Source organism: Equus caballus, chromosome 9, assembly GCF_041296265.1.
Source record: "Equus caballus isolate H_3958 breed thoroughbred chromosome 9, TB-T2T, whole genome shotgun sequence".
NCBI classification, from domain to species: Eukaryota; Metazoa; Chordata; class Mammalia; order Perissodactyla; family Equidae; genus Equus; species Equus caballus.
This window is the reverse complement of record NC_091692.1, coordinates 72,273,647-72,286,611: the sequence shown is the minus strand read 5'-3', so window position 1 is coordinate 72,286,611 and position 12,965 is coordinate 72,273,647. Positions and strand designations below refer to the sequence as shown.

The 12,965-nt window shown below is 30.7% G+C and overlaps 1 protein-coding gene across 7 annotated transcripts in view; it reads left to right on the top strand.

The window, feature by feature from the left end:
- CSMD3 (CUB and Sushi multiple domains 3) overlaps positions 1–12,965 on the top strand; it is a 1,186,048-nt gene that overhangs the window by 425,430 nt on the left and 747,653 nt on the right. For all 7 annotated transcript variants that reach the window (XM_070221725.1, XM_001915960.5, XM_070221729.1 and 4 more), the window contains exon 6: positions 8–120. In XM_070221725.1, the coding sequence (XP_070077826.1) occupies positions 8–120 (113 nt within the window). The remainder of the gene's footprint in view (positions 1–7; positions 121–12,965) is intronic.

Genomic DNA, 12,965 nt, shown 5'->3' with positions numbered 1-12,965 from the left:
AATTCAGGTTATCTGGAATGAATATACCACCACCAATTATCAGCAACAAAAACTGGCTCAGACTGCATTTTGTTACAGACAGCAATCACCGATATCGTGGATTTAGCGCTCCATATCAAGGTATATTTAATGAATACCTCTGCCTCTTTTGATGTGTAAAATGATTTTAGTATACACAACTGCATTTTGTGATAGAAGCAACATATCTTTATCATTTGTAAATTGTAATTTGAATAAGTATAAATGGTTGTTCTCTTGCTGAGACAATAATGTGATCATAACTAAATTACAATATAAAAGTTAGTTGATTTTTATAGCACCATGTTCAGAGTAAAGAATATTGTGACCTCTAAAAGGTAATATGTAACACATGTAATATTTTACTTTAATAAAGTGCTTCAGCAAGTGGACATGCTACCTAAAGCTATACTCCAAAACACTGCAGAAAATCTGCAGTTGTAAATAGCGTCTTCATCATCTGAAATCCTTTTTCATATACAGTGTGTTTGCTGTTGCTAGTTTAATTAAACTTGTTAGGATTATCTACCATTTTTATTAACAGGCATAATTTTAACTAAGCAGGATATAATATTTGATGTATTAACAAAAGCTCTTTGTTTAGAACAAGATTATTATGAAGATAAATAATGAAAATGTAGCTTCTACAATGTTCAGTAATATTATGTGAATTTAGAGTACTTTATCCTCAGACTACTTCTGTAAATAATTCATTTCATTCTCAGTAGTGCATCAACTACTATTCAGGGAATAGTGAGCATTGCTCGAGTTACATTTTTCCATTTATCCGTTCTTTTTAATGCTTTCCTTTTTAGTAGTCTTTAGTCTTAAGCACTTTGCAAATTTAATATTGTGACTTTAGGCAGCTTATAGTAACACTTAAAATGGTATTAGACCACATGTCATTTTCTGGAATACAAATTTCAAGAATTAATTTATATTTTGAAGACCGATAACCTCTCTATATGTGTTCTATTAATAGGATTTCTCACAATAATAACAGATTAATGTGATTGGTATATTGACATTTATAATAGTGTGATGGGTGTCACTGTCATAAAAATCCCTAAGACAGTAACTTAAAAGTAAAGACTTTAGACAAAATCCAGTGTAGGAAAATCTATAATTTACATTTCTAATGTAGTTAATTTTAATGGAAACATGAATACAAATATGCTCTTAAAGATATGCATTTTATTAACATTTCTCATAATAGAATATATTACTTATCATAAATTGCTATATTTTAAAATTAAAAATTAAATATTCAGAGAAAAATTTATTTTCATATATTTTATTAAAAATTACTGTCCAGGGCATAGTAACTTGAATCTTACCAGTTTTGGCCAGTGTCGCTTTTAAATTTGCAAAAATATTTTCTTGAGTTTCCAATTGCAGTTTTCAAAAGTTTTGTTCACTTCAGAAATCAGAGAATGCTTTTTATTGAAAAGATATAATTATTGTGGAGCCTGTTTGTGTCTGCGTTGACCCCTTCCCTTGTGGAGTTTTCCAACCACATAATTTTACGGCTCTGATTCCTCTCTGCAATGAGTTAAGGCAGATGGCATGGCAGAAATTCAAAAGACTTTCATCTTTGACTCATGTGGTGATCTTTTCTACTAGATTCATGGAATCTTTCAGTCGGATAGCTTCAACTCTTTAACTGAATAGTAATAAATTAGCACCTATTTTATATTTAAATGGACAACCAAGAAGAAAAAATAGATCTCCAATCTCAGAAATAAAATAGTACTTCCGTTGCTTTATGCAGTATGGATTCATGAAACTGGTGTCTTTAGATAGGGTTGTATTGCATTATAAGACAATAGTGCAAAGCTGCCCGTAGTTCTGTGTGTTTAATTATTATTATTTTCAGTATTCTACCCGCTGATCTTAAATTGACTTTTATAATACTTTCAAGATTCAGTTTGATTTTCCAGCATTACCTATCTGGTTTAAGCACTGAAAAATAGCATATCAGTGAATTCACTGTTGTAAATTAGAAGGGAAATGTTTTATGGGGTATGAATTATTTCTATTTTCAGCAGGAAAAGGAGCTCAAAAGAGGATAATTTTTGGTATAACCTATCTCTACACAGTATAGAGGAAATAAAGAACATAAGAAAATGGAAGCTATGATTTTATAATGAAATCAAGAAAAAGTTTTATTATATAAAAATATACCTTTGCATTGTATCCTTTTAAAACTTTCTTGATTCAGGCTTGATTTTTCTAATTGCATTATCTCCAAATAATATTTTAACTAGATAACATAAATTCACATAGAGAAGTAATTCTTGAAATTATAATCAAATAAAGAAATTTGGATTAAAAAATGTAGTAAGCTAACATAAATAGCTGTAAAATTTATAATTCTTACATACTGAAATACATATCCTAGGTGAAATGGTAATCATGCTTTTTAGATTTTTCCATGCTGCAATTTAATTTCAGTGATATCTAAATTAAAACTGATTCAAGATGGAAAATTTTGTGGAATATACTATACAAAAGTCACAACCAAGTCTCCATGTAGTATAATTTCTTAATAACTCAAATACTTAAGTACTCAGTAATTATTTTCAATTTATCTATTATTTTGAATTCATTTAATGTTTTAATGGAACTGTAGTTTTCCAAAGACTGATTATTTTCCTCATAGCATTTCTATTCAACCTGTGTTCATTATAAAATATCATGAAAATTAACTACAGACTACTAAGGGCTCCTGAATGCCATTAGCTAATTTTTATGGTTTGTCCAATAATTGATGGAGTAGGTATATAAACACACCAACATGCTGTCCCCAGTAAAGCGTCCTTTCGGTTGTGTTGTAGGCCAACCTGTAGATATTATAATAGAGTTAAGTAGAGGTTGAGGATGACATACTAACAAATATAGTTCTGTTCTAACCTAAAAGTACTAAGAAAAGTCTTGATTTAAATAAAATGCCTTTGATATGGAAAATGCTTTCCCTTCCCCAGGTCCCGCATTAAATATGCCCACTCTCATCTAAAATAAACTAAAGCATCTCTTTTTTCCCCCCTGAGTTTATTTATGCTGGAAATCTCTTCTTTTAAAACTCTTTATTCTATGCTTTAAAAAATTTTTTTCTTTAATTTCAACTCTCCTCCAAAGAAAATCATTTCAGTATCATTTTGCCATATTTATCTTTGTTATTTAATATTCCTACATTCAGGTTCTATTAAACCTCTTCTGATGGGAACTTGAATTGTGCTACTTCACACATAAATAGTGTAACTTTTCTTTAACTGTGGTGTTTGGAAGTTCTCTTATTTATTTGTTGAAATCTCCATATTATTGTCACTTGATCTTTATTATAAACCTAAAATCTATTTATTTTCCATTTCCATAAATTTTTGATCACTTTTTTATAATTTCTACATTGGAGGGGGATTTTCAGATGATATTCACCTGTCCAATATATAAAATTTTACTTCTAGATGATATTTATTAAAAACTGTTATTTTTTATCCATAAGGCTCAATTATTCCAGTATGAATATTATTACATTTTTCATTTTAAGTTATTCAACATCTCACACTTTTTTAAAAATGTGCAAACATGCTGTAGCTATAGATATTCACAAAATTGTCTTTGACATTACAGCATTTAATTAATTCCAAATACCTAAATATATGAATATTCTTATATTATAGATTAAGATTTTAAATCCTTACAGATTTCATCACATTTTGATTTTTCCCTTTTCTTCCATGATTTTGTTTATGTGATTCTTCCTATGCAGGTTAATATTTTATAGACACTTATTTTCAATTTAACAATGATACATCAATAATAATAAGGTGTATTTTTAATTTATGAAGAAATATATTTTACATAGGTTCTCAAAGAGACTATCGTTATTTTGGGATCAGCTGTGCATCTTTTTGGTAAGAAAAATATATTTAATGGGCAGAAATTGTATTGAAAATATACTGCCATAAACTTCAATTACACAGAGACCCTTGACATTTTAGATACACATAATTTAAGTGAAAAATAACTTTGGAATAGTTATCCCATTTTTTACATTTGGAAATGTTTTGACATAAATGTGTACACAGTTATTGAACAAAGATAAATACGATTATTGAGGATGCAGCATTAGTGTATCAGGGAAAGAATAGGATTTGGGGTCAGAAGATGAGGGTTGAATTTTGAAGTTACTGATTGATGTGTGAGTTGTCTGAGCCTTGGTTTCCCCATCAGTAAAGAGAGTTACAAGAGCCAGACACATTATTGTTGTGCAAATCAAAAGATATTAGGATATCTTACAGTAATAGACATGCAGTGACTAAAGATACTTCAGTGGATAGAGATACTCAACAATATGGAGTGGATGAGAAACATACTTTCTAACACTGAGGTACAGGTAGTTTAAAAACTTGTGATCAAATATAAAGTTTGAATTCAGGAAACGCAATTAAAAAGGAAAAACGCTAGGTTTTTTATTTTTTACTATCACAAATTAGGATACCTATGTTTCTCCAGGGAAAAAGCACTTTTCCTTAGAACCCAATTTTAAATACGATTTTTTTAAGTAAAACTAAGAAGTAGTTTCCTCTGTATAACAGAATTTTTTCCATCATAAATATAGTTCAAGTTTGAAAATAGAGCACAGCATCAAAGCAATCTGTTTAATTATATATATTTTTTCTAATTTTATTTAGACATCAGTTTTTCTTGCTGTATCTTCATATATCCATTGTTAATAAAAGACATGGAATCATATACCACCATTCTAATTGTGAAACGTCTCCTCAAATTTGATAACCATTGTGAGTCATGTTTATGATTTTGTCATTGGAGGTAGAAGTGTGACATAATAAGAGATCAAAACTTTTGTTTGGGAAAATTTCAGTGTAGTTTACTGTCATGGGAATGTTGGATAGGAGCAAACTGGCTCCTTTCCAGACAGTGGACAGGGCTTTGTCAGAACAATTCAAGAAATATTCAACATATATATATATTTTTTTTCCATGTTATGGTAGGTATTACTTAATTTTTAGTGAGTACATGTCACTGGAAAATTTGTGAACTGTATTTGAATTCTTATCTCAAAATAATCCTCTTTTCAAACATAGACAAACTGATTTATTTTAAGCTTATGAAGTAAACTAGTTATTTTCATTTAATGAGTTTTGAGAGAATAGAAATTTGAGTTTCACTGGTGTATAGTGTTCGAGAATAATTTCTAATCTTGTACTTTACTTCCTTTTGATTTTATTATTAGTATCACCTTTTTTTCTTTGTCACCTTTAATGCTAAATAATTAATTTCACCTGGAAATGCTTTTTTTAAAAAAAAAAATTATTGCAGGGTCAAAAAAAAGAAAGAAACTTCTTTTACTTCTTGTTTTATGAATCTGTCTGGTCTGTGGGATTCATCCTCTTAATTAGTACACAGTCTACACAACCAGCAGAGATAATTAGAAGAAGATATTTAGTAGTCCAAATGTTTTAAGTAACCACGGGTCTGTCTAAAACAACCATTAAAAACTCCTCAGTAGCATTTTCTTCTGTGATTTAAATGTATGTTGCATAGGCATGTCAATATAAAATGTAAGGCCTTTTACCATATTAGTTGATAATGATGTTAGAATTGCATTCTTCCATAACTAACTATTTTTATTTTTTCACTTCAATCCTTAAAAGTTATTTGCCAATCTTCTTATGTATCTTCCAACCCGAAATTCTGTTCATAAATTGTGGGTGTTTGACAGTACACTAGCTGACTGTCATTTCATTTCAAATTTCCCTGAAATACAAATTCTACTGAAAAACAGTTTAGTAAACTGAATGATGTGTTGTATATCAGAAACACAAATGCTAGTGATTCAGTTTTGCTTAACTCTAGTCAAACATAAACACTTCTAGTAAAATACTTTATCTTGCTAAACATTTTAGCATTTATGAATTAAAAATTGTCATGTTATTGTGTTTAGAATTGGAATATAGTTTTAATATATAAAATGAGATTTTAAAAATAAAGTAAAATATTAACAATAATGAATTTCCTTTATCTCGCCTAGCTGTTTTATAGTCCTTTTTATTTTGGTTATGAGATAATGATGTATATTAACACTGAGACTACCCAGAATTATTATGGGCATCATTCATGAGAAAAAGGCACTCTTGAAAACATTAAATTCAGATTCTGGTAAAGAGGATCACTTAAAAGCAAAAACTAATGTCTTCTTAAGCAAAGTACAGCAGGAAAATATAAAGAAAACAATGTATCTACTTAAGAAATAGTCATAGAAATCAGCATAGTTAAGATTGCATGGCGATTCTATTATAAAATTTCTATTATTTTCTATGGAATCGAATCAATCTCTATGACATTGGTACTAGAATGACTGTGACTTATAGTCAAAAAGGAAAATATTAAAGATTGTTACTTTGAAAAAAGATTTTTAATGCTTACGTTTGCTAAGTGTTCTTTCTTATGTCAGTGTTTAATCCATATATATATATATATGCATCCTTTATTGATATACCTTAAAAAGTGAGACACATTACATTAACCTTATGTTACAATCTCATGGATTTCGTGAGAATCCAGAAATACCTTAGTAAAATGATTATGATTTAGATTACTATCTTCAAATACAACAACTACTATGAATAGGAGATAATCTATCAAATAACAGTTATAATATGGTTAATATTTTCTAAAACATACAGTAGGTTTAAAATGTAGTACCTGACAATGGTAAACTGAAAAAAAAAATTATTTTGGTGTAGCATTTTGATTTGGCTCACACATTCCTGCTGATAATAGAATAAAATTAAAACCTGTCAATCTTTTCTAGGATAAAAGTCTCTTTCGTGTTAATTTAGCTTCCTTGGGATAAATGCTCAAATTTTCAGGATTTAGATCACCTCTTTTGTCCTTTTTAAAGAAAGTTTCTAGATCTAAGTGATATCCTGTGAGTCCTAATAATGATGAGATGAAGCTGACTGATCCATTTATAAACCCTTGTTCTCACTCATGAATATTAGCTGGTTTTAGTGGAGATGTCACTTCTTGGCAACTAAGAATCCTGCAGACATCTACTGATGATGTCAACAAGGCAACAGTGGTATGCTCTTTTAGCATGGTCAGTTGTCCCCCTTTCTGACTCTACTCCATGACACGTTTTGCTGGGTCTTCCATCCACTCTTTAGATAGAGCTCTTTAAGCCATATTTTCTACCTCAAATTCTCTTTTTCCTTTACCATAAGGCAGGGTCCTGACTCCCTAACTCACTCACAGCTATCTGCCACCCAACACCCATCCTTCAACAGATAATACTCTGATGTTCTGCTGAGTGTGGATATATCTTTAAGGGGCTTACATTTTTCTATAACTCAATGCTGTAAGATTTCAGAATTAATTCCTTTAGCAAATAGAGTTTAACAAATCCGTGTAGATGTTTGTACTATTCCTCACTAACCTCCATTTTTCTTGAGAGTTTTTTACACAAAGGGGCAACTTAGACTTCTTCATCCTGTCAGATGGTGGGAGAGCTTTTCTTTTGTCATGTCCTGAGTTTGCACAAATCATGACTTTTTGTAAACCTCTGTTAACTGAGGATTCCAGGCTTGCTTCTTGACCTGAAAAAGGAGCTATTTGAAATTTATATTCAACCATCCGTCCCACCATAGCATGACTCTCAAGACTAATATCTGGGTATGTACCTTAAAATATGCAACTTTCAGTCAAAGTTGTACAAGAACTCTTCCAAATCAGAGGAACCAAGGAACTGAAAGAATGAGGAAAGCCCACAGAGTTGAGATTTATAGTAAAAAGAAATAGAAATATTTAAGATTTTCAAAACAGCCCAGCTATTATTAGATAAGAAATTGATCTCCTGAAGGAAAGATACATATTATCTTTCCTACTTAAGCCTAAAATATATTTTTTATTGATTTACTAGTGTTCAAGCTACATTTGCAGCTGCAATTTAATTTTTCAAAATACTGAAGTCTACAATATTTGGTATCTTTATTATCCCAACTAACTTTTGGTAGGACTTTCTCTTCAGTTAATGTGATTTCTATCAAGTATTTAAAATTATTAGAATATAATGAATTCATGAATCACACTTCTTTTAGTCTATAATTGTATGAATTTCTTGTATTTCAAAGTATATTTGGTAGATTGCAAAAGTTGATGTTGTTTTATGGTAATACATCATGATGTTTCAATGTTTTTCCATTTAGTATTCACTTGTATATGAATATATATGATAGAGCTTTACTCATATTAAGAATTCTTAAATGCTCACATTTACTGTCTCTCATGAGGGCAGTTTTGTTACATCACCTAAGGATGAACAAATAATGCTAATTAAGTTGATGTTTAATAAACAAAATTCACTGTTTATAAATTCTGTTGAGGTGACAAATGTACTGAACAAGGAATTTTGTTTTGGTAATGATTCAATAATTGCACAAAGTGACCACCAAAGGGCTTCAGTGAGGCGCAGCAGGTACGAGCAGTGAAACACATAGTATATGATTGATTGCTCCAAGTCATTACGAAAAATTGGGTCTGAGGCAATAAGCTTTCTGGACCTTACTTATGTTTATTTCATAGGCAATTTATTATGCCATTTGAAAATGACGATGAAATTAAAATCCCTACACTGTTTAATTCAAATTCACAGATATGCAGAAATAGCTAAAGGCAACTTAGTAAAAGTTTAGTCAAATGATAAATATATTATTAACTTAGTATTTTCCTTAAATTTAGAATTGTATGGTGATGGGCAATCACACAGGGCTCTATTTTGTGGCCCAAAAACCTTTGGAAACACTGGGTTAAACAAATTTGAACTGATTTACTTTATTTAAGCAAAGAAGCTTTTTTTAGCTTGCCCTAGAACTGCTATTCCTCAGGACACGTTTTGGGAAATAATCCTGTAAGGTATGATAGAAGGCTTTGGGTTTATCTGACAATAAGTTTATCATTACTTAGCCTGATCTTTTATTCAATTATTTAATTAACTGAATTTTTAAATGAGACAGGAAAATTGCTAATGTTGTTTAATGAAACTAAAATAATTTTTAGATTGAAACCCTCATTTGAGATGTGTTAATGGCACATTTATTTATTTGTCTACCCATCCATCTAATTTTGTTCAACAAAAATATTACTGAGAACTTACTCTGTACCAGACATTGTGCTGGGCTCTATTATACAATCCCTGAATTCAGAGAGTTTCCTGTCTAGTATGTGAAAAGATGAGTGAATAGTCCATTAACAGAAAAATAATTTATGAAGTATTATAATTAAGAAAATGTGAGTCATATGGGAGTAAAGGAGAATGCATAGTCCAGGAAAGCTTTCAGAATTCCTGACACCAGACTTGAGTTTTGAATGATGCAGAGTAGTTTTAGGTTAGAATGGAGATGTGGTAACTATGTGATTTAAAACTATGGCTGTACGGATTACTAAAATATTGAAATAGTACTGATTGGTAAATAGCTACTTCTGCTAGGCCCAGAGTACCTTCACTGCCTTTCTGACTCCTGAACTGTCCCATTTCTTTCAGGACCCACTGGATTGTCCTATAATACAATAAATGGCTATAGCCGGCACAGCAGGGCACCTTGTGGACACTGCTGTGGCAACATCCACAATTTATTTTCTAGTCCCCACCAGCTATTATTCAATATTCTCAATATCACCCCAGCCCTTTTAGTTTATGACAAATTCAAAGTGACCAGCAAGAAGCAAAAATTATTACTCTCATTACTCTTGGGTGAATTTAAAAAGATGTATTGTTCACTTAAAAGAATAGCACCTATGTGTGCAAATTAAAAGATATGGACAATATAAATATTCTACCTAAAGTATAAAACCTAGAAAACAGATTCTGAGTTGTTTTATGGTTACCTGGTTTTCTAATTTTCAACTTCCTAAGGATGGTGACCTTTTTTTTATCTCTGCATCCTGGAGTTTACTGTATTATAGGTACCCAATAAATGTGAAAGAATGATAGAATTTTATACATTCATATATGTGTCACAGTTTACAAAATATTTGCATATAACATTATTTCATATAATCCTCACAATATCCCATCGATTACATTATTATCTCTATTTTACCAGATAAGGAACAAAGACTCTGGGACAAGTTATACAGGCGTACTTTGCACAAGGACACCCAGGCTAGGTGGCAAGTGGGAGCTGCATACCTCTGGCTAAGCCCTGTGCCTGATGCCGTATCACCCAGAGAAAGAGACTTATTTATCTAATTCACTCAGAAGTCCTGTTTGAGCTACCTGCAGCCCTCTCAAGAAGGTCACATTAGAAAATAGCAGAACCAGGTCTTAACCTTTAGAGCTTTCTGCGTCTAAGGCCTGCGCTTATTCCTCTATGAATTCCAGCCTTAGTTATCCTCAAATTTGCAAATTCACAGAATAGATTTTTTATTTTTAGAAAAGACTAAAATTCATTGAGAATCAAATTTGGTGAATAAAGTAAGTGAAAATTGTAGAAATACACTCTAGTGACATGTTCGTAAAATATTACTATCAGTTATTAAATTAGTTAATGTATGTAAAGCACTTTGAATAGTGCCTGACAGAGAGTGAGAACTATATAAAATGTTAGCTATTGTTGCTGTTATCAGCAGCAGGAGCAGGAGAAGCATCATCACCTTTATAGTTTGACTAAAAAGACCTGGAAGATGATTTCAAGCATATTATGAGTAATAGGAGTATTATTTGAAATAAGAATATCCTGACCTTTCATGGTAATTTGTTGGAACTCGTATTCATTTGATTACATAATAAAGTACTTGTTTGCTGATTTAAAATAAAGGAATCCATTTAACATAGGTTTCAATACAGTAGATTTTATAATGAAAATTATTCCCAGTGAAACTATATCAAATATTTAACAGATAAACATCTTACAGATCAACCATGTGGGACATCAGCAGAGTGTATTCCTTGCTACTGTGTATGTATGTGGTGAACAAGCAATAAAATCATCTGCTGTTACAGACTTATTTATCCTTCTGTTAGATCAGGTACTACTGACTGTTATTGGAAAACCCAAGAAGGAATCTGTAGCTTTTCACCTTGAGATGAAAGAAATATAATAACCCTTACTAGGAAAGGTAATGGTTTCGTAATACCCAGTTCACTTTTACTGGAAAAGGTCAAATTAAGACATTATATTATTGATCTAATAAGAAAACAACTTTCTTGCATTGGCTTATATCCTGTCTCTTTACAGGAAAAGTACAAGTCCTCTTTAGAGATTCCATAACTAACATGAGCCTCCAGATTTTGTGGTCATACACTTCTGTCAAATTTCCAAGCAAAAACTTATTTTTCTAGCTTATCAGTATAACAAAAAACAGTAAACTTTTTTCAGAGGAAGATATTTAAGTAAGAAATAACAATAAAAACTAAGATTGACAAAGTAGGGAGAGGTAGAGATACCCAGGAATAAATTTTTCTTTCCAGAGTATTGTTCTAGAAAAAACACATGACTAAAAGTTGATGAATCTGGATATAAACCCCACTGTGTGAACTTGAATGGATTCCTTAACATCTCAGGACTATGAGGTCATTACGTAATGGAGTAATAGACTTCCTCCAGGTCTAAAATTCTTTGGCTTAATCTACTGTTCCCAATGCCAGTAACTCAAAAAAGTTGCTCTGATGATAGCTCAGCTTCACAGTGGTATGTGTGTACACACATATGTTTATATATATAAAATTTAAAATTTTCTTGTATCCACATAAAAAGTAAAAGAAACAGGCAAAATTAACTTTAATTATATTTAACCATGTTCAAAATATTAATATTTCAACACTTCATCTATGTAAAAATGTTAATGATGTATTTTGCATTCTATTTTTCAATTAAGTTTCAAAAATCTAAATCTGTATTTTACACTTACAACACAACTTGTATTGAACATTAAGTTTTCATTGGGAAGAGTTGATTTTTTTATAGACTAGAAGAATAATTTACTTAGAATTGAAATAAGTATTTCAATTTGTTAGCAATTATGATTTAGTTAGGTTTCACTGTATTTCTTACTGTCTGCATACAATATTTAAATAAACACATAATGTTACGTCACTGTATGCTTACAACACTTTCACTACAATACTACATCTTGCATAATGTAACAGTTAAAATGTAGGCTATCAAAATAATAAAGTTGCATTTAATGGAAAAATAATTTGTACTACCTATTTCTAAACTTAGATTCAACTTAATTACATAAAATCAAATTAAAAATTTAGCTCTTCAGACTAACTACATTTCAGATGCTTAAAAACTACAAGTGGTTAGTGGCTACCATATTGGACTATGCAGCCTCAGCAGATAAGGTGAACAGCCCTACTGTGGCAGCTAAGTTAATGCTCTCCAATTATAAGAAAGTAGAAAATTTGTTCATAAATCATAATAAATACTCTGAGAGAATATGATATAGTGTAATTTTTCTCATTGTTCCTCAGCTTTTTGTTGTTATTGTCCACTACCTCTTTATGATTTATTGTGTATGATCATTTTACTACAAGATCTTCCATATTTTGGAACTGTAGAACCTATAATTAATTTAAAAATTATGATTTCCCTCCCTGCCATATATAATTTAAAATAAATCCATAAAATAAAAGCATTCAGCAAAATTATCACTTTCCCCTTTTAATACTTTTGAAAAAATTAATTTCTTTGACAACCAATTTCTTTCCTTTTTCTTTTTCTTTTTGGTGCCCTTAAACGCATGCTCACTCTTGTCAGACGTGTAGCACAGATCTGTCTTTTCTCTACCACATAGATATTGGGAAGGTTTAAGCTCATATTTAGGAAATGAGATGAATCTGTCTGATTCAGGATGTTCTGATTATCTACTGTAGGCCTGATTTCATATATTTCGTTATGTTTCATTTTCCCTATAAG